At 42.5% G+C, this 23125-nt stretch overlaps 1 protein-coding gene across 5 annotated transcripts in view; it reads left to right on the top strand.

Annotated features, from left to right (window-relative positions):
- Positions 1 to 23125, top strand: part of CEP152 (centrosomal protein 152) — an 89009-nt gene that overhangs the window by 31432 nt on the left and 34452 nt on the right. For all 5 annotated transcript variants that reach the window (XM_075531211.1, XM_075531214.1, XM_075531213.1 and 2 more), the window contains exons 10-17: positions 1717 to 1864; positions 4452 to 4543; positions 5538 to 5701; positions 16066 to 16270; positions 19450 to 19578; positions 20688 to 20797; positions 21547 to 21675; positions 21808 to 21943. In XM_075531211.1, coding sequence (XP_075387326.1) covers positions 1717 to 1864; positions 4452 to 4543; positions 5538 to 5701; positions 16066 to 16270; positions 19450 to 19578; positions 20688 to 20797; positions 21547 to 21675; positions 21808 to 21943 — 1113 coding nt within the window. The remainder of the gene's footprint in view (positions 1 to 1716; positions 1865 to 4451; positions 4544 to 5537; positions 5702 to 16065; positions 16271 to 19449; positions 19579 to 20687; positions 20798 to 21546; positions 21676 to 21807; positions 21944 to 23125) is intronic.

Below are 23125 nucleotides of genomic sequence, written 5' to 3'. Positions count from 1 at the left end.
CTGTGAATGGGCAGTGAGTTTTTGTTTTTACCTCTCTCTTTAGCAAACTTTTGTGCTAGTGTCTGTAAGGGATTATTGGGTTTGAGTTATCATTTGGATTAGGCCCCAGACCCTTCTTACTTCCAGCTCTTGCTTAATACCTACCTCCTTGCTAATTAATCTCTCCAGTCTTTTTCAGGTAACTTCAGCCAGCGAACTTAATTCACTCCTCTACCTCTCCCATGCTGCACCATTTGCCCAGTTCAGCTTGTGAGACTGTTTCTTTTTGATACAGATGTGATAAATTTTGGACATTTTCTCCTATCTGGCCTTGTGTATTCCCAGGACTTAATTCTTCTCAAACACATTTTCAGACATTTGAAGATCTTGTATCACCCAAAAAGTCCTATTCTCATTGGGTTGATTCCAACTCAGAGTTTCTATCGGACCCTGTTCTAGGTCTCCGACACTAAATCTCTTTTTTTAACATTTTATTAGGGACTCATACAACTCTTATCACAGTCCATACATATACATGCATCAATTGTATAAAGCACATCTGTACATTCTTTGCCCTAATCATTTTCAAAACATTTGCTCTCCACTTAAGCCCTTTGCATCAAGTCCTCTTTTTTCCCTTCCCTCCCTTATGAGCCCTTGATAATTTATAAATTATTATTTTGTCATATCTTGCCCTATCCACCCCCTTTTCTGTTGTCCGTCCCCCCGGGAGGAGGTCACATGTAAATCCTTGTAATCGGTTCCCTCTTTCCAACCCACTCACCCTCTACCCTTCCAGTATCGCCCCTCACACCCCTGGTCTTGAAGGTATCATCCACCCTGGATTCCCTGTGCCTCCAGTTCCTATCTGCACATGTGTACAACCTCTGCTCTATCCAGACTTGCAAGGTAGAATTTGGATCATGGTAGTGGAGTGGGGGAGGGGAGAGGAAGCATTTAGGAACTGAAGGAAAGCTGTATTCTTCCGAGACTAAATCTTTACAAGAAAAGATAGCTCCGCCTTTCTCCCTTAGAGCACCTGGTGGAGTTTCTAGCAGTCCAACACTGAAGCCCAACTCTGCTATCTTGGATTCTGAACGATCAAGTATATAGACACTGTATTTTCTGTATATTGCCATAGAGTTTCATACACAACTACCTCAGTTTTTGCAATTCAGTTTTCAAGTGTTTATTAAAACAAAAGAAAACATAAAAAAGACTTTTAAAAGTTCAGAGGAAAGGAAAGATGACTTCTGGCTCTTAGAATAAAACGAGCCTTTGGTCAAAAGAGAGTTGCATGTGCTTATCAATATCCTTGTTGCTCTAGAGCACAGAAACCACAATTCAAAGCGGCATGCTTCAATATGTACGCATGCACTTATATTAACAAAGTAAAAGGCAACTTGGGATGTGATTGATCTCCTTCAACTTGAACCCCATCCAATTTTACAGTAGCAATGTCTGGTGACTGCAGCAGAAAAGGCCCTTCAGAAATCATCCATTCCACCTGGCTTAGGATCCCGACAAAAGAGGACGCAGACTGAGAGGTTGATGAGTTGTCCCAGGTCACACAATTTTGTTTTTCTGACTCCCTGTCCTGTGCACTTAACCCCATAAAAGACGCAATGCTCCTCCTTGCCTGTGTCATAGTTGCCTTGAAATCGAACTATAGGGTGATAACTTTAATATCTAGGAGCTGAGAATGAAAGTGACCTCACGGAACCCTTTTCTTCCCAGGAAGACACTTGTTCTCGTTTGCAAGACCACATAAAACAACTGGAAAGGAATCAAGAAGCAACCAAACTGGAAAAGACCGAGATCATTAACAGGTTGACGAGAAGTCTAGAGGAGAGTCAAAAGCAGTGTGCAGGCTTGTTGCATTCGGGTAGGTGTGTCGCTCGACCCTGGCGCCCAGTCATGTAACCTGTAGGGAGAACCCAGGGCCTCTCGCTTCTGATGGCTCTCTGAGGGACAGAAGTGATAGCTGGTCTCTTTCTTTTCTCCAGACTTTAAAGCTTAGAAATGCTATTGCATTTTCATTGCAATCAATGCAATGGAAAAAGCAAAACTGACTAGTAATTGTACTACCCGGAGATGACCTTGGCCAGGGTTTGGGTGTGTTTCCTTCAAATGAAATGATTGCACCTACACAGGCAATTCCCTGTTTTTGTACCCAGCACGTTTCTGAAAACATGAGCGCGTAATTCGAATGTGCAAGAGGAATAATAGGATAATATGTGTAATAAGGTGAGTTATAGTCCCGAAAGCAGAAAGTGATTATAAAATTATAAAATCCCACTGTCCGAGGGGGCTTCAAAAACTGTGGGGAAAATGCCATTATCTTGTCTTTCCATTTCTCTGTGAACTCTTTGAGACCCCTCCCTACTTTACTTTTTCAGACCCAATTTTTGATGATACCCGTTTTATAGCGTGTTGCAGTTTCCCTCCTTCACGGAGGTCATGGAGCCACTTCCCTGGCTTTAGTTGATGCCAGAGCGTTACATTTTTGGCATGCTCAAGATTTCTAGTAGGTTCTCCCTGGTATTTTTTACGCCACACCCCCCCCCAACAGTTTTATTGGCCAATAATTTACATAGCATACAATTGAACAGTTCAATCATTCAGTCATATCAAGGGGAGTTGTACAATCACCACCTCGTCTATTCTAGAGCTCTCCCCCTCCCCCTCACTGCCATGGGTAGATTGCCTTTGATCTGAGTTATGCAATCGCGCTCCCTGGCATTGAGTGAGTGACTCGTGCTTCCTGTTATTAGGCCCTACAGCACTTCCTATCTTAATCGTTTTTTATGTAACTGTGTTAGAAAGAAAGGCAGTAGGAGGCTCCATAGTTTGCATGAGCTCTGCTCTACAGACAAAACTGCCCAGTTGTCTGGTGAAGTTAGTTCATGAACTGAGACTGAAACTCAGAGTGCGGTACGTGAGAGCAGAGTGGCAGTGCAGTGCGTGAAAGAGTGGACACGTGTGAAAGTGTATGGAAATGGTTTCATGGCTAAGTTTGCCGCATACTCTCTCTAATTCCCAACTCCATCTCTAGTTATTTTTCTTTTTTGCTGATTCGTATCAGTTCAATTTTATTACTAAACAAAATTTATCATTAAGCCTTTCTCTCAAGAAGAGTGGTGTAATAATACTAAGGAGAAACTCTAAAGATAAACCTGTGAAGTTATTACAGATGATACGTGTAACGGGTGGGGGAGGGGAGCATCTTTTCACAACTTTCTAATGTTCCACTAGTTAAAGTAGTCTGGTTGGCGATTAGAACTCTATAACCCAAGCTATGTATATGTATTTTTAAAAAAAAGTAATGTGATTTTGGTGACCATTTATACGGCAAATTAGATTCTCACTTAATCCCTGTTTTGTTGCGAATCTTCTTTCCCCCACATGGCATAATGTGGTCCGCATTTTTCCTGGCCATTGAAGACTTTGGAGAGATTACTTTCTTTAGTTGCATAAAATGCTCTCATTACTTTGCGGAACCATTTCCCAGATGGACATTTTCTTTTCAGGGAACATAATAAAGTCCCTTTTAAAAGGGAACCTCCCTTAGAACGTTTAAAATACTAGGTCACTAACGTTTCGCAAGCACAACCCTGGTCTGCTTCTTTCACATGGAGAGGCTGTAGTGATAGAAATACGAGCATTTAGACAGCTTCTGGAAGCAGCAAGATGCCATTTTTGTTCTTGGGAGGATAGAGATGGGCTTAATCTTGTCTTTGTTCTTCTACTGAGGGACTGTTAGGTTAGGGTGACGAGAGAAACCCATCCACTGACACTCATCTATGTCTCAGAAAGAGCTTTACACTAAGAAGTAATTTAATGTCAGGAAGGCATCCCAGCTCTCTCTAATCTAAGTCTGTAAGTCTGGTACTAGCCCACAAGTCTCTCGTCGGACTCGCGGAGTCACGGGCAATGATGCGGAGAGGAGATGTGGAATGCAGGAACATCCCAGGCCAGTGGGTGCAAAGACAGTGACTCCCGGGTCGGTGGGCACATGGCAGGACACTGGCAGCTCTCAGGGTCAGTGGCAGAGTCCCAGTCAGCAGGCAGGTGAAGGGGCAGAGCGAGGGCAGTTCCCAATGGCTCACACTCGCCTCCCATCAAAGGAGATTGACAGGTTTGACTCCACCCCTAACCAGGACACACAATCACATAACTACCACCCTTGGGCGTGGGAAGGTCTGTAGATGTGGCTGACTGGTTCCTAGCAAGGTCACTGTAGCCCGTGTCCTCAGTGCCTTGTGGACTTATGGGGGAACCAGGCCCGATTCTAAAAGCGTCTGGATCAGACCTAGGCCTCTGGGTCCAGCTGGCTCCGCATCTTCACATGGCCGACGGCATGGTGGTGATCAAAGCACAGCTCCACCTTCCGTAGCCTCAGTGGACTCAGTGTTTGAACCCGGGGAGCGTAGGCTCTTGGTCCGTGCATCCTGTGGCTCTTCTCTCCACAGGCTCCATGCAGGAGGTGGCTCAGTTACGACTCCAGCTGCAGCAAGCCCAGAAGGCATACACACTGAGCGAAAACATGAGCCGGGCTCTCCAGGTAAGTGCCGCCTCTGGGAAGAGACTTCTCTGGGTAACTCAATGAGGCACCCATTCTGCCACCTCTCTGGACCTCGGGTTTCTATTGCCCCCACAGAGCAGCTCGTCCCACCCGGGTCTCTAACTGCAGAGCCCTGCCTGTCCTCCTTATGACCGGTTCCTTTCATCTAGGGGAGGGGCACAGCCAGCATCTTCCCTACAAAACTGACTAGCATTCCATTGGGCAGAGGGGCATCTTCTTTTGCCCAACGTGCTCTGTTCTCTGTGTTACTGGAAAGAGGTCGCCTGCCCTTTCCCCATGGGCAGAGGGAAGTCCAGCATATTTTTGGCGTACCAGTCCACTCTGCCCTCTGGCAGTCCTGCCATCAGCATCTCATCTCCAGGGGTGATTTTTATGGAGGACAAAATGTAAGAGAGGGAGATGTCAGGGTAACTATTCAAATTTGCTTGTTTGTTGGGTAGTTACTTCAGTTTCCTCAAAAAGTTAGGAACATGCTGACCACTAGTTGCTGTGTCTGGGTACAGAAATAGAAAATGAGTCAAAAATGTAAATGCAGTTTAGTTGCAAGCTTTTTGCTGCTTAAATCTGCCTGCTGTGATGAACTTGCTCATAGCTCTACCTGGGCTTGCTCATAGGTGTACCTGGGCTCCTGGGGCACTCTGGCTAACTAGAGCAAGGTTTGCTGCTTTTTCTAAGGTAGGGTATTTTTTTGGGCATTTACCTCTTCTGGTCCATGTGCTGCAGCTGGTTCTATACTAGCCCCATATGCCTATTAATGAAACCCAGTGGCTTTGGTGGATAGTGTCTACCACATACAAGGTTATAGTTCATCCTGGAGAATTACAAGTAAATTACAACATGTGTCCGTAGTATATTTAAAGAAGCGTTTCTGCTTCCTATCAATCATTCAAACACGTTTTGAAGCATGGATAGATCAGCTGGTTCCTTGATCTATAGACACAGCAAGGTAATTTTCAGTATTCTTGTGTTTCAGGAAGAATTGATCCAACTAAAAAGCGAAATTTCTCTCTACGAGTCTGCTGCCAAACTAGGAATCCTGCCGAGTGACTCAGAAGGAGAGTTGAATGTGGACCTCACAGAATCCTATGTGAATTTGGGCATTAAAAAAGCCAACTGGAAGAAATCCACAGTGAACAGGTATTGAGAGAATAGTTTGTTATAGGAGATCCTGCGTTAATGCTGCCGATGCGGAGTCAACAGGTGGTAGTAGGGATGGAAAGATGAGCGAAGTGGGAGGTTCTTGGTGGCAGGAGAGTACAGGATGCTTTAGTAATTTTGAACAAAGAAAACATATCTGGCTTTCTCCTTGGGTAACGATCTACAGCCTTGGGAATCTACAGGGGCAGTTCTCTCCTGTCCGCAGGCTTGCCGTGAGTCCAAATGGATGCACTGGCAGTTAAGATTAATCAGAATCGACTCCGCGGCAGTGAATTTGGTTTGGCTAATTATTTCTTGAAAGATGGTTTATTAAATTGTATTATCGGTCATATTTTATACGAACTGACTTTTAATTCAGTGCATCATGTATCAAAAACTCTTGGTCCTCGTGAAAGAAGTAGGATCTATTCTGATCCATGTTGGAGTGGAAAACTTGGGCTCCGAGAGCAGAATGCCTTTGACCAAGAGGAGAAAGGCAGCACAGAACTGGTCGTTGGACCATAAAACCTCAGAGGTCAGGCCTTGTTCTCTGCATGTTCATTGTTACACGGAAGCGAAAACTTTTTGCCTTAAACGCCATTCTCTTTATACCTGTTGTTTTCAAGGATTAAAGGCTTAGTTTGTGCCAAAAGGGTCCCTCCCACCCCCGCAATTCATTATTAATTTATTTCAGTCTGCTCACTACTTAACCTGATAATTAGAAAAGTAGTACATTTACCATATATCTTTATCCTTTCATCCAGAATTACTTCATCATCGCGATGTCTAGGCAAATATGTTTCACTGATTTCACCCTTTTGGTTTAGTGCTATTGTAGCTAATATCTTATGGAAGTAGCAAGCATGTGCGTGTAGAGGCTAATTACGCCTATGACCGCGCATCGCCATTGTAGTGGATGGAATGCCAAGCACAGTCCGCTGAGAGAGCTGACTGCAGACTGCAAGTGCCTTGGGGAGGCATTGAAGTCCCGTGAGAAGACGCCCCGTGGAATCGTAGGGTCAGGGGAGGACATGCTCCACGCGCCAACATCCCAATAAATGAGTCATGCACTTGACTTTGGGGAAGACTGAACATGTTTATTCCCCAGTCAAGGTTAGAGGACTTGTAGCTGAGAAGAGGTTTGTACTTGTCCTCTGGTACGCTGTGATTCGTGGATAAAAGGAAGGCAGCCCTTTCTTGGTGGGGTGGGGGATGGGAGGGTATTTTTGCTCTGGGTTGACTGGAGGTGCTTGCGAATCACTGACCCAAATGTTAGTGACTCCAAGCTTGTATTACCACCTACCACCTCCCTTCAACTACCGCCTAGTAAATTATAACAGCTTCACCTCAATGTTCTTTTTCACAGGCCTGGAATTTGAGTAGCTAAATCTGTATGCAGCTTGCAGACAGCTTCCCCTCTCTCTTATTATAGTTGGCCGCTAAACTCAAATAATAAACATTTAACAAGTGGAATGCCTTTTCCCTTTGGTCTTCTTAGCAAGCTTCATAAGGGACTACAGTTTCTTTGGTGTCAGGGGAACTGACTTCCACAGGGCTCAGTAGTGAGCCTTATGCCTGGTCTCCGCCACTGCCATGTTCCCTTCTGAGGAGAGAGGAGAAAATTATTTTAACCAGATTTTCTCTGCTCTCTGGCGTGGCTCCCTGTAACGAGCACAGGGTGTGCTATTTCAGTGGTCAGCATTCCGTAAGAAAAGAAATTAAGGGTGGATAATTTGTTACCTGTGTGAAATGAGTGTTCTGCTTGAAGTGAGTTCATTATATCTCATACGAAGGGGAGATTTGTTGTTCTTTTCTATTTCTAGAATAAATAGGAGTGGTCTCAATAGAGGAACCTTCTATATTCAGGCATATCTGCACCATCTATATTACATATACAGAAGTTATGCATATCACTGAATATGTAGCGTATTCCAGGCAGCTCCTTTTTATAATTTAAGGAAAAAAAGCATGGCAGTCATTCTCTCCTTCTATATGAATATATAAGGGGTCTTCATAAAGTTTGTGAAGCCCTTGAAGCACTCAGCCATTACCTGAAAGAAAGATCGGTGGTCCAAACCCACCAGCATCTCATGCTCTCCTAAAGAGGATCACCTTGGAAACCATAGGGAGCGGTCTGCTCTGTCCTACCCGCGCACTGGAAATTGGGATGTATTCAACGGCAATGACTTTCCATCACCTCCCAGCTTTCGGGGGCGACCACTAATCTTCCTGTCTCAACGGATTCAAATACTCTGAATCTTTCATACCATTTCTAGGCCTTTGTGATTGACTCCTTTCATTTCGAAAACTGGTTTCAAGGTTTGTCCCTATGATGGCATGCATCAGAACTTCATTGCCAAGTAGTATCCCATTGTGCAAACACAGCGTATGAAATCCATCCAACAGGGGCAGGCATTTATTTGGGTTGTTTCTACTTTTGTGGCTAATAATGCTACTATGAATTTTTTGCGCACTTAAAAACTACGGTAAATATATATGTTTGTGTGTGTGTGTGTGTATATATATATATATATATATATATATATATATATATATATATATATATGAGAAAGTTTGCCATGTGAAAAGCTAGAGATTCATTTTAAGAAACGATTGCTGGCAAATCCAAAATATGCAGGTCAGTCTTTTCCATCAGTGTTCAGCCAGTTGGGAAAAGATCCCTGTAATTTTGTCACAAAATCCAGTTGAGGTGACAAGAAGAGTACCCTGCTCCTTGATGTGACTCAACTGTGGAACGGTATGCTATCCAACAAAATGGTTTGGGAAAAACAACAAAAGACTAAAGACTGAAGGAGTTCTGGTAAGGTGTGTATATTGTCCAGAGGAACATTTCTTTTTGCTCTTAGGCCTTGAAGTGATTGAGTGAGGCCTACCTACACCATGGGGGTGGGGGTGGGTGTCGGGGGGTAATCTGCTTTATTTTAGATCGTAGGTTCTCAAACTTATTTGGCCTACCATCTCGTTTTTAGGGGGGAAAATTATTCAGCGCCCCATCTCTTTTAACTTAAAAATTTTATGCCATAGCTCATAATCCAGGTTAAAGTTTTCTTAAGTGTCTGCTTTTGTAGCCTCTACTGCCGCCATTCCAGGGTGCCACCCAAGCCCCAGGGGCAGGATAGCCTTTATTTTAGGCCATAGGTCCTCAGACTCCTTTAAGCCAACAGCTTTAGTCATCTGGAACTACTTCCTAACAGCATATTCTAGATCAGGGATCGGCAAACTTTTGAGACAGAAAAGCCAGCCAATCCTCCCCTTCACCATAGTTTAAAACTTCAAGTGCCAAAAATATATTTTTTACATACAAATGAAATTACCATTACCTGAATTATACTCTTTAAAAGAAACTGATAGTTTTTACCATCATTTTCAATTTTACTTCAAAGCGACATGCACGTACCAACAGAGCATCATACAGCTTGCAAGCTGCAGTGTGCCGACCACTGTTCCAGATGAATGTTTGACAAAGTAGCCGGGCACCATCGTCTAGCTGACACATAAAACCAATCAGCACAAGCTGTAAGAATTCTTTATATGCTTGTGCTAAAAATCCTTGGCAACGTTTCGTGCCAATGTTTTGTGCTATTTTATGGGTTGTCTTCTTACTCTCATGATGCTGTCCTTTGAAACACAAAAGTTTTCATTTGGACAAACCCCGATTTATCCATTTTTCTCTTAGGTTGCTTGTTCTTTGGGTGCTGTATCCAGGAAACAGTTGCTTAACCCGGGGCCACAAATATTGATTCCTGTTTTCTCCTAAGGATTTTATGGTCTTAGATTTTATACTTATGTCCATGGTCTATTTGAATTAATTTTTAGAAGAATCCACTTGTGTGTGTGTATGTATGTGTGTGTGTGTGTGTGTGTGTGAGAGAGAGAGAGAGAGAGAGAGAGAGAGAGAGAGAGAGAATTCAGTTGTCCCCATTCCTTTTGTTGAAAAGACTATGCTTATATTGAAATATCTTGGTACCTTGGTTGAAAACCACTTGACAGCTGGATAGAGTAGGAGAAAATGTGGAACAAAACTCAAAACCATGAAAAAGACCTGGCTTGCTGATTGGCTAGAAGCTGGTGTAACTCCTAACACCATGGTCCTTGTTCACCCTTCAGACCTGGAACTCCACTTGCCCCGTATCTCAGTTTTCAGCCAAATAATGGACCAAGATGAACACTAATATTAGGAATGTACTTACTCCCTAGACTAATCAACCATTTGTGATGAAAAAAGGAAGCATTTTCCCAAGATAACGTTAAGGCAGGAAGGATTGGGAACGAAAGAAAAGTGGAAACGGGAAACAGGGAGAAAGTGGGAAAAGTGAGATGTTACACTGTGTGGATTGGAATCAGTGATACAAAACAAGATGTGTATGAATTACTGAATGGAGAACGAATTGCCTTTGTAAACTTTTGCCCAGCTCACCATAAAATGTTTTAAAAAATAAGTGAAAATACAATTGTTAAGATTAAACGGAAATATCAATTGGCCTCATTGTGAGGTTTGGTTTTGGACTTCCAGTTCTGTCCCACGGATCTTGTGTGACTGTCCTCACGATGGCGCTACTCTGTCTTAATTACGCTAACTTTGTAGCTAGTTTTGAAACCGACTTTATTCTTTTAGTTCATTATTGTGTTGCTATTTTAGGGTCTTTTATACTTCCCTATGAATTTTAGGATTGGCTTATTAATTTCTTCAAATAAACTATTGAGATTTTGACTGTTGGCTGTGTAGATCAGTTAGGGGAATATTGCAGCATTACTAATTAATTACTCTTGTGATCCCCGAACATGGATGACCTCCCGTTTATTTAGATCTTCTTTAATTTCTTTCCACAATGGTTTGTAGTTTCCAGTGTACAAGTCTGCTTTTTTTAAGTTATTGAATTTATTTTCTACTTTTTGCTGGATTTTTTTCTTCATTTCAGTTTTTGATTATTTATTTCTAGTATATAGAAATAAAATTGATCTTACATCCTGCTACATTGCTGAATTCACTTTGTGCTTCCAATAGATCTTTTGCAGTGAATCTCAGGTTCTTAAATATATAACATTATGCCATCAGCAAATAGAGATGTTGTTATTTATTTTTAATAGAGAAGCCTTTCATTTCTTTTCCTTTTTCTCTGGCTAGAATGTCAAAAGAATGTGGGTTAGAAGTGGTAAGATTGGACATATCATCTTGTACTTGATCTTAGAGGAAAACATTTCAGTCTTTTCCCCATAAGTCTCCTGTGAGCTATCAAGTCTTCACTCTGTTAGCATTTTGCTTGTGAGATTCACGTGGCATGTAACTGTAGCTCATTCACTTTCATATATCAATATGTGTGTGTGTGTCTTTTTTATATGACTATATCACAGTTTATTTTCTACTCTAAAGTCCCTGTATTCTTAGATTGTTATATGCATGCATTTTTATTGGGTATATCCCAAGTAGTGGGATTGTTTATAGTAAGTATGTTTAAAGCTTTAGTGGATAACACCAAGCTGCTTTCCAGAGTAGTTCTTCAATTTAAGCCACATTAACAGTGTATGAATTTTCAAGTTGTACTGTTTCCTTGTCGGCACTTAATATTATCAGTTTTTTTAAACCTATTTTGTGTGTAGTGATATCTCATTATGATTTTAATTACTATTGAGGCATTATTAATATTTAACTTATTTTAAAATATGTTTACGTGTTTATTGGCTGTTTTGTGTGTATGCTTTGTTGATATGCAGGAAATTTTGCATTTTTGTTTAATGTCTTTGATGAGCAGAAGTTCTTGACTTTAGTAAGATATTTCAGTCTTCATAGTTAGTACTTTTTATATTCCATTTAAGAAACATTTCCTTCCATTGTGACCATGAAAATATTATTCTATGATATCTTCTAAAAATTTTATTTTGTTTTATACTTTAGTTTTATCTATATTTGAAATTATTTATTTAGATTAGGTTAAATAAATTTAACCTACCAAATATACTCGTGTATAAGCCGAGTTTTTCAGCACAAAAAACATGCTGAAAAACTGGGGTTCGGCTTATACACGGGTCAGTGGTACCCCAGCGAGGTGTAACATCTCGCAGGTGATAGCCATTCGGCTGCTGTTCATTCAAAGCTCCGCTGACACTACAGCGCTTTGAATGTTTGTTTACTCTCATCTAACCAATCAGAGCCGTCCTCTGACACAGACAGCTTCAATCCGCAGAAACACCCGCAGTGATTCACTTACACTGGCAGCTGAACTGGTAAGGATGTGTGTGTGGCTGCGCTCTGTCTCTCCCCTCTGGTGTCTCTGTGTTAATTCACATCCTGCATTTCCCACCCTAGGCCTATTCACGAGTCAATCAGTTTTTCTGATTTCCCAGGTAATAATTAGGTACCTCGGCTTATACTCGCGTCGGCTTATATTTGCGTATATACGGTAATTATTCTTGCTTACACTTCTAAAGAAACTTTATCATTAATTTGTCCTGTGTGAAAAAATTTCCTGATAATATTTTGATTAGGTTCACATTAAGTCTGTATATTCACCTAGAAACCGTACATTTATACAATACTGCTTTTTTTATTAAAGAAATAGGCGTCTTTCAAATTGATTAAATCTTTTGTATGTTTAAAAAAATTTAAAGTACTTACACATTTAGGTTTTGTACATTTTTGTTAAATTAATGCTTAAGCATTTTAAGTACGGTGTTCTTTTCCTTTATTTTTTGAAATGACTATTTGTAGGTATAATTTGTATATATTGTATTATATAACCTTATGCTTTTCTCATTGTTTGTAATAATTTTTTCATTTTTTTTCTCCCTTTCCATTTATGTTCAAAATTACTCCTCCTCCCTAGGTTATAGTATAAACAAAAACAAAAAACAGACCCTCAGTCATCAAGGTGATTCGAGGTACTATATTTAGATACCGATATTGTAAATACCCTTTTCCAAAGTGGCTCTACTCTTTTCTGTGAGCAGTCGCGGTGTGTGGGAAATCTGGTTGTTCATGACATTGTCAAAACTTGGTTTCCTCAGTCTTTTTAGTGAGAACCATTAACTTTAATGAGAGCCAGTGTGTACATAATGATACCGGATTGTGGCTGTAAGTTTGCATTTCCCTAATGACCCGTGATGCTAAAGGCCCCGTGGTACGTAAAGTTAGTGCTGAACTGCTAACCTAAGGCTGGTTGGCAGAAGGGCCTACGCCTCTGCTCTTGAAAACATCATAGCCAAGAACGACAAGCAGAGCAATCTGACTCTTTGGCACATGGGTTTGCCAGGAGTCGGAGTGGACTCTGGCAATGGGCTTGGTTTGTTTTGTTTTTAAAAAAATTGATGTTAAGTATCTTTTTTCCCCTTATGTTGATAATTTGTCATTTGTACATATTGACTAATGAAGCTTGTATTTAATAATTTTCTCTAGAAAAAAAATGGAGTTCTTTGGCTTCCTAGTAGGAATGGAAAAGTTGTTGACATCTTTCAGCGTTACAAGCCCCGGCCCCACTTGTGCACTGAAATCCTTTTCCCTGGTCTCTGGCTTGCCCTTTCATTTTCTTATGTCTTTTAAAGAACAAAAGTTTTATGCTTTTATGAATTCCAGTTGATCCAGTTTCTCTTTTATGTGTTTTAGGTCCTATTTAATATTTCTTTTTGTCTAAACCAAAGCCACAAAAATTTTTCTCCTGCTTTGTTTCTAGTTTGCCAGTTTTAGCTCGTACATTTATGCCTGTGATCCACTGTTAATTTTTGATTCTGCTATAAAGTAAGAGTTGCTTTTCTTTTTCCCATGGTGATGTCTAGTTGGTCTAATACCCTTCGTCAGGGAAACTTTCCTTGTCCAATTGTCTTAAAATCTTTATTGATTAGCAATTGGCCATGTGCTTATAGGTCTATTTCTGCCCTCTCCATTCTGCTCCCTCAGCCGGTATGCAGTACGCGTTCTGTTGTCCAGTGGTTGAAAATCATTGTTTGATATGTTTTATTGGTATCTAGCTATTTCAGGCAGGAAGACTAATAAGGGCACCGAGTCTTGCCTTATCATGGGGCCAAATTAGCCCCAGACTACAGACACCTGATCTACATTTCCAAACTGGGATGAGAATGTGTGCTTCATGCCGTAGTAGACTAACAAGGACCAGATTCAGAAGCATACCCAGATCTGTGGAGCTCGCTCCGTGCACAGCTCGCTCTGGCCCCGTGCTTTCTCCCTCGGATCTAAAACCTTTCTCTACAATTCTTTGACATTGGGAGGCTCTGTTGGGGCTTGCCCTCCCTGTGCTTCGGCTGGAGCGATGTCTGTTTCCCTGCTCTCAGGATCACTTCACTGGGCTGACTTTGTGAATGCCCGAGCATCATTGTTTCCTACCTCTCCCTGGATTTCCTTGTAATTGACGGCAGAAGGATAAATCTGGTCCTTGTTACTGTGTTGTGGCAAGAAGCAGAACTTCTCATGCCCTTTTTGAAATGTATTGAAAAGAACATTGGATTGAAATTAAGTGTGGTTTCCTTTTTTTATATAAATCATTTTATTGGGGGCTCTTACAGCTCTTATAACAGTGTAATTGTATCAAGCACATTTGTACATAGGTTGCCATCATCATTTCCAAACATTTTCTTTCTACTTGAGCCCTTGATATCAGCTCCTCATTTTCCCCCCTCCCTTCTGCACCCTCCTGGGTAAATGATAAATTATTATTTTCATGTCTTACACTTTCTGCTGTCTCCCTTCATCCATGTTTCTGGTATTACCCGCCCCTCCCCCCAGTGAGTGTTATATGTCAATCATTGTGATTGGTTGCCCCCTTCTCCCTCTTCTTCCTGTACCTTCTCCTACCCTCATGGTATCGCTACCCCCATTACTGTACCTGGAGGGTGTGGGGGTTTATCTGTCCTGGATTCCATGAGGTTAGAGCTTTTATCTGTACCAGCGTACATGTTCTGGTCTTGCCGGATTTGTAAGGTAGAACTAGGGTCATAATAGTGGGGAGGAGGAAGCATTAAAGAACTAGATGAATGTTGTGTGTTTCGTCGGTGCTGTACTGCACCCTTGCTGACTCGTCACTTCCTTGTGATGCTTCTGTGAAGGCTTGTCCAATTGTCTACAGATGGGTTTCGGGTCACTACTAAGATCCCTCTTGTTCGCCTCATTCTAATGGTTTGTTTTGGGTCTTCTGATGCGTGATACCTGATCCTGTCGACACTTCATGATCATACAGGCTGGTGTGCTTCTTCCATGTGGGCTTTGTTGCTTCCCTGCTAGATGGTCGCTTGTTTATCTTCAAGCCTTTAGGATCCCAGACACTATATCTTCTAATAGGCAGGCATCATCAGCTTTCTTCACCACATTTGCCTATGCACCCACTTTGTCTTCAGCAATCATGTCAGGAAGGTGAGCACCACAGAATGCCAGGTTAATAGAACAAAGTGTTCTTGCCTTGAGGGAGGACTTGAATAGAGGCCCAATGTCCATCTGCTACCTTGATACTTAAAGTATATGTACATAGACCTATATCCCTGTCATTATATATTAATGTATTTACATATGTGTATGCCTATATTTATACCTCTATAAATGTCTTTTGCCTCCTAGTTCTTTCTTCTATTTCCTTTTACCTTCCTCCTGTCCCACTGTCATGTTCGACCTTCATTCAGTTCTCTGTAATCTCTCAGCTACGTTGTACTTGATCAAACCCCGCCAGGCATTCTATGCCCTCCTTGCCACTGATTTTAGAACGCCTGTTGTTCCCTTGACCCTGGGTTTGTTGGCTCCCCCCTCCCTTTCCCCCACCTTCCCTTCTCCCATATTCCCTGGAACGGTCGGTGCCAATGTTTTCTCCTTGGGATTGTTTATCCTGCCTGTCTTTTATAGACAGACATGAAGAAAAAAAAAGAAAAAAAAGAACAAAACAAAAGCCTTTTTTCTCCAACCCCCATTATTCAGCTATTCGCCCAGTCTTGCGTTTCAGTAAATCAAGAGATACAGGAGTTGTTGGTTAGGATGGCCAGCGCATCCTCTTTTTTTATCACTCTTAATGCTCATGTTTCCCTTAGAGTCGTTGAAGCCATGCATGTACAGCATGCAGTTTCCCCAAAATAAAATGCAAGCCACGTCTACAATCATGGGGCTGAGCCCCTCGTCGTGAGAGCGCAGGACTGAACTTGGAAGGGGTCACCCTAAGGATGAAGTTCTTTCTGTGTATCTATAGGCATCGCAAAGGCACCCTGGTGTAGGAAAAAGGTTACCATTGTTTTGAAATGCTAGTGTAACCGTGCCAGGTCAGCATGCACGGTTATCACGATGGATGGCGCCTTCTCAGAAAGAATCAGGCATGGTTTGCTACAAACTTGAATCATAAAAATGACGATTTCTCTATTAGCATGGTGCAGCAAGAAGACCCAAACGAAGCGCTCTCCAAAGACCAGCTCATTCTGAAGCTGAAAGCGGAAGTGCAGCGTTTGCTGGGCAGCAACTCAGTGAAGCGCCATCTGGTCTCCCAGTTGCAGAAGGAGCTCCAAGACCGTCCTATGAAGAGGGAAGGGGCCCATCAAGTGGAGAGCGCCGAGAAGAGCGTCCAGACCGAGGTTTGTGAGCTTTGTCGAGTTCAAGGACAATTTTTTTTCCCCAGAGTCACTGAGAAAGCATTACCACTCTCTGTAGTCAAATTAAACGTTCAGCTTTCAGAGGTTCATTGGCCTTTTATTTATTTATTTTTTTAAAAGAGGTAAGGTTGAAAGAAGGAAAAAGAAATGCCACTTACAGGAATATATTTGCTGGTTAGTCTCAGCACCTGGCAAAGGTGATGTCATTTAGGTCAGATTCCTTCATAACGAATACACAGAAGCATCTGCCTAACAAGGTCTCTGAATTTCCCGAGACTGGAGCCCGAATCAGCAGTATTCTGATATAGTCCAGTCAAGTCGCCCCAATGAAAGCCTGAAGCACTTTGTCTAAGAGAATTCTCTGGCCTATGCGCCTACAACAGAAGTCATCCGGTTGAAGGAACTCATGGTGTAGTGGTACAGAGGGGAGAGGAGCTGAATTGGGTGGAGCCTGATGCCGGAGTCATAGAAGCAAAAAAATTGAAATCATCCACTATTAAAAAAAAAAAAAGGAGCTTGGAGGAATTTGTCAGGTTACGGAGTCTGTCTGAAAACAAACTGATACAAAAAACCCACTGCAAATAAATTCAAACCCACTGCTGTTGATTATGGTGGGGATCCCGTGTGTTACCGAGGAAAACTGCCCCGTAGGGTTTTCCTGGCTGCACTCTTTATAGGCGCAGGTAGCCAGGCCTTTCTTCCACTGGTCTTTTAGGCTAGCAGTTGTGCCTTTTAGCAGGGACTAATACAATAGGCCAAGGTCATTTCCACAACCGCGCCATCACAGAGGTCCTTGAGCTTGAGCTTTAACAGATCCCGTTTCACCCTTCTGCATTTCACAAAGCCCGACCATCCAATCTATCTGCCCAATAGAACAAAACACCCAGAAGACGTAATGACTCAGGAAAGGGAACGTGGATGTAGGTGGTACAGTCCTTTTCCTCCCGGATTAAAATACCGTTTTGCACCCTGTGTGGAGCCTCTCTCTCCCAAGTCTGTAGCTAGGATTTGTGTTCATGAAACCAAGCCTGTTGTAGCAGAGTGCGTTGGATTTTCTGTGGCGCTCATTATGATGGAATTTTAATTGTGGCCCATTTATTTTGCCAAAATAAGTGTGTTTTTACTGTGAAAGCTGGTTCCTTATCTCAATTAACTGTATTTGATGAGTACAACCTGACTTTAACTTTTGATAGCCAAACAAGAGCGGCCTCCTCTACCAGGAACACAATGAATAGCTTTCAATGAAATCATTGTAATTGTTTCTTAGAGGAGGTGAGAATGTAAGGTTGTATCCCCATCAGGGTGATTGGCATTGACTGACGTAACGAGCTGGTTGAGAACCATCCAAGGATTAGAAGCATAAGGAACTGGATTTGAGTCTGCTCCCCAACTGGCTGCTTTCATTGGTCTATGAAGTAGGTACTAACAGAATTTACCGCACATACACACTTGCCCAATTGTGGCCGTTGGTGGTGGATATACCTGGTGTTGTTTACACGGCCTCCGCCGAGGTTTCGACAGCCTACGAGACCAACCGGTGGATGAGCTAGCCCATATCGGGGTCGGCACTGGGTCGAGCTGCTCTTTTGAGGAGGGGCTTTCTCAGCCTTCTACATCTACACTCGTTTTTCCCGGTGCCTCCTCTGAGTCAATGTGTGACCGAAGGCGATTTCTTGGGAAGAGCATCTTGAAAAACTGCCACCTGCTTTCTCAGTAAAGATCTGTTCAGTGAACACATTCTTTGCTAGATCGAGGAAAGGGAGATGACATAAATTAGCGAAAAGATGGTCTTAAAAAAATAGCACTCAAGTTCATAGTCAGGTAATTTCTGTTCTCTGACTGCGGTCTTAGAAGTGGCTTCTGAGAAAGACGACACATGAACAGGGAAATGTGCACCCCAGCGTGCTCAGCCTCTGAACCGGGGAAGACTGCTGCCCAACGCCGAGTTGGGAGGACCGATGCAGAGCCTCAGGTTACCTTACATGGTCATGAGGCACACATGCTTCTCCTATCCCAGGCCCTGGCTGGCACAGGTGGTTCAATGGACTGTTAGCCAAAAGGTTGGGCGTTCGAATCCACTCTGAGGTGCCTCAGAAGATCGGCCAGGTGATCTTTTGGAAGCCCCAGGGAGTGATACTGCTCTTCACACCTGGGGTTGCATGTGTCAGAATGGACCCCATGGGGCTAACCCTGCCCCACCCCCCAAATGAATCAGTTGGACCCTGATGGGTTTAAACGCAGCAGAAGAATGCTCAGAGCCCAGGAAGGTAGACAGACAAAAAGCAAATGAAGTACAGTAGGTATTTTAAAAAAATCTTTATACTCTTGACTGAATAAAGAACACTGAAAAATAGAAGAGGAAAATGCTCAATTTATCAAAGCTCATCAGTCTTAAACATATCTCTGTTGAATAAAACAGCGATCCATGAGTGCACACCAATCCAACTAAATAAGTGCAGACACAGAACACCTAATTAGGTGGAAAATATAATGAGAACTGGGACATCTGCATTCTCACCAAGGATCTTGACATAAGATGCTTTTCACTGCAAATGGATGGTAACTTGGTAATGGCGAAGCCTGCCCCACAGGGCCTTAACCAACGGTTGCAAGTTAAACATCCTCAGTGATAAACCAGAGCTGTCCCTTAGCGTGCCTACAGATGGATGTGCCTCACTGGAGAGGACACAACATCACTGCTGGCACATTCATGCCCATGGTGCATACCCTGAATTTAATAATGAATTCAACATCAGAAATCCCTGAATTGAGGAGCTTCCCACAAAGTAACTGTGTAGTACTCTTGAAAAACTGTCACAAGTTTTGAAGGCAACTAAGAAATGATCCAAGAACTGTTCAAGACAAGAGGAGACTGGGGAGAGAGGATAAGTAAATTCCACATGAGACCGTGGGTTAGATCATGGGCCAGTGAAAGGACATCAGGAAGGAGTCGGGGGAGATTGTATCAAGTTTCCAGATTAGTTCAATAGCACTGTTGCTGTGTTCATTTCTCAGGTGGCTGTGCTGTGGCTGCGTTTAGAGAAGATGGGTGAAAGCTCTGGGGAGTGTTTGTGTGCTTTAGCAATGTCTTTCTAAAGATGAATTTATTTGAAATGATTTTTAAGGACCTGAATAAATTTCAGCTTCTTTATAATATTCAGATTAAAACAGGCAGTTCAGAAAAACCAATCAATCAGTTATGGCCTGGCCCCTCTACGCCTGACACGATGGGAAGAGATGACATTCTACAACTTAAAAATGAAATTCAGGTTTTACAACAACAGAATCAGGTGACTGATTTTTTTTTCTCTCTCTCCCTTTCTCTATTGTCTGAGCGTTTTCATGGCTTCATTAAATACAAAATATATAGTGGCCTTTTTGACGACAAAGAGGCGACCAGCCCTAGTAATGAGTTTATTAGTAGGTAATTAAGTGTGGTCACTAGGCAGTAGTTTTATCTGAAGGTAATTTCCTGTCTGTATAGTAATGTAACTTGTAAAGGTGTTCTCTCTCTGCCAGGCTTTGGCCCCAAAGTTAAACCTTACTTATATGTATCATTGTTAAAGATTATTCAAATCCAGGAGTACTTTAAAGCATGATTTAGATAATAGTTGTAGGCTTAAATGTTTTCAGTCTCTGTATCGCAAAATTAACACAAAATTTTAACCTTTACTTCCATCAGAAAGCTACTTATCAGAGAACATGGACCTCTATTCTTTTTTGTTGTTGTTTTGTTTTAAACATTTTATCAAGGGCTCATACAACTCTTATCACAATTCATACATATACATACATCAATTGTATAAAACACATTTGTACCTTCTTTGCCCTAATCATTTTCTTTTTTTTTCTTTTTTTACATTTTACTAGGGGCTCATACAACTCTTATCACAATCCACATATATACATACATCAATTGTATAAAGTACATCCGCACATTCTTTGCCCTAATCACTCTCAAAGCATTTGCTCTCCACTTAACCCCTCCGCATCAGGTCCTCTTTTTTTCCCCTCCCTCTCCGCTCCCCCCTCCCTCATGAGCCCTTGATAATCCACAGATTGTTATTTTGTCATATCTTGCCCTATCCGGAGTCTCCCTTCCCCCCCTTCTCTGCCGTCCATCTCCCTGGGAGGAGGTCACGTGTGGATCCTTGTAATCAGTTCCCCCTTTCCAACCCACTCACCCTCCACTCTCCCAGCATCGCCCCTCACACCCCTGATCCTGAAGGTATCATCCACCCTGGATTCCCTGTGCCTCCAGCAAACCTATATTCTTAAGGTGTGAAGAAAATTTTTCTTTTGGAAAATAATGACAGTCATATTGTGCCAAAAAGATTACGTTAGACAATAGAAATGATGCTTTTTCTCCCTTCTTAGTCCTTAATTCTTATGTACCTAGGAACTTAAAGAAACCGATGAAAAGCTGAGAAGTACAAATCAAGAATTATGTAATCAAATGAGACAAATGGTACAAGATTTTGACCGTGACAAACAAGAAATTGTGGATAGGTAAGGTCTCTAGGTAGTCCCAAGGCCTGCCTCCCTCCCTCCTCCTTCCCCTCTCCTACCCATCAGGAAGAGTCCAGAGAAACGATGATGGAACAAACCGTCTCTACTGAGACCATAAGATGCCTCTCTTTTTCAATTAGAATGTGGAACATATTTTCCATAGAAGCAGTGTTATATAGTGGGTTGGTTTCTATAGCACCGTTAAAGCCATAGCTCACAGAAATAGAATTGCTTAGTTTGTTGTTTTTCTAAGACTAGTCTGGGGCTTGAACTAATCTTCATAAGGAAGCTATCTGTGGGAGGAACTATGTCTTCTAAGTACCAGATCATAAACTTGGAAACAGACTTTTGGGACATAACTTACGTGTGAGTCGGGCCCTGCTAGTTTTTGCGCTCAGTGAGGAGCAGTTGAAACTCGGGAACTACATCGTGGATGGTTTCAAGTCTTCTAAGCAGAAGTTCTCAACAAGAACTATGGTTTCTGCTTGAAGAACTGGGGCATGCGCCCATCTGTTTTTCTAATTATTCTCTAGAAACATCTGAAGGAAAAACTTTGAAAATTCTCATGAGGCTCTCTGTTGGAAATGAATTATTACCGCTTTGGGTTGGGGAAAATCCAACCTGACTTTAATGAGCTTGCATTAGGGGAAACAGATGGGAGGGAGGGCAGGATGGAAGGAAACTCGATTCATCTTGGTGTTGCCAGTTAATGGTGTGCCCATTGCCTTCGTCCTGCTTTCTGAGTTTAGGTGTGAGAGGACTTACCAGCAGCACCACGAAGCCATGAAAACGCAAATCCGGGAGAGCCTGCTAGCTAAGCATGCTTTGGAGAAGCAGCAGCTCTTTGAGGTTTACGAGGGGAATCGCTTGCAGCTTAGGTGAGCTGGAAGGAGATACCATCTTCCTTTTAAAAGACCAGAGACGGCGTTTTCCTCTTTTGCCCCTTATAGCCCTTGTGCATGTGTGTGTGTGTGTGTGTGGTTATTGATTCCCGGTTTTGTGTATCCAAGGTCTGACTTAGATAAGATGAATAAGGAAATGGCCACTGTACAGGAGTGTTACCTGGCAGTGTGCAGAGAGAAGGACAATCTGGAATTTAACCTCAGGAAGACCATTGAGAAGGAGCAGCAATTTCAGGAGGAGAAGGTACAGTAGAATGGTCTTTTCTCCGGCCTCACTAGTATCACTGCAGCCAGTGCACTTGCTCCCACGAATTGGGGAAGACAAAGCAGGAGGTCTCTTTACTTTAGACTCTGTCACCCTAATAGAGTTCACAAGATACACAGTTAAGATTAAAAGAGTCTTTTAAAACCTTAGAAGAAAAGGATTTGAGGGTAATGAATAAAGAATTGCTACAGATTATTCCCCCCCCTCCCCCGCTACTTAGGAGCTCTGGTGGTGTAGTGGTTATGCATTGGGCCGCTAATGTCAAGTAATCTACCCCTTTATTAAATCTTGAAATTGAGGCTGCGCTCCTCACTGTGTCATCTGTCTTGGTCTGTACCCTTCCGAAGGTGGTGTTTCTTTCCTCCAAAGGATTCTGTGCTCTTGGATTCACACCATGTCAGAATGGCAGCTTGGGCAACTTCTTAACAAGCCCCCATGATCATGCTTCATCCTTTGAGAACAATCAAGGATGTCCCTTTGGGGTCCCCAAAGGACTCACCGCAACCTTTTGAGTTGATCTTTCTGCCTTGCATTTCACGGGGCCAGCAGATCCCTTAGGAAGCTCCTGTTTTGGTTCGACTCTTTGAAATCTCATCCTGGATGAGAGACTAACACAAGTGTCTCCCTGAGAGAATTTATCTGCCTCCATCCACCGATCACAGATACACATTGTATTTGGACTAAATCTGCGCGCAGACGAACCGGACCCTAGGAGCAGACGTTGTAGACAGTATCTTTCATATGTGTAAACCTGAAGCACTGTTGGGTCCTGCACCAGCCTCACAGTGTGTGCCGCATGTGAACTCACTGATGTAGCCAGTGTCAGCCCAGGTGTGAACTCACTGATGTAGCAAGTGTCAGCCCAGGTGTGAACTCACTGATGTAGCCAGTGTCAACCCAGGTCAGCCCAGGTGTGAACTCACTGATGTAGCCAGTGTCAGCCCAGGTCAGCCCAGGTGTGAACTCACTGATGTAGCTAGTGTCTGCCTTTGTTCTCCTGACCAAGCCTGATGTCCTTCTCCAGAAACTGGTCCCTCCTGATGACATGTCCTAAGTACATGAGATGACATCTTACCTTCTTCGTTTCTAAGGGGCATTCCTACTGTACTTATTCTAAGATCTATTTGTTTGTTCTTTTGGCAGTCCAGAATTCTCAATATT

Source organism: Tenrec ecaudatus, chromosome 14 (genome assembly GCF_050624435.1).
Source record: "Tenrec ecaudatus isolate mTenEca1 chromosome 14, mTenEca1.hap1, whole genome shotgun sequence".
Classification (NCBI taxonomy): Eukaryota; Metazoa; Chordata; class Mammalia; order Afrosoricida; family Tenrecidae; genus Tenrec; species Tenrec ecaudatus.
Note: the sequence above shows the minus strand (reverse complement) of the source record. Positions and strands in the feature narration are given on the sequence as shown.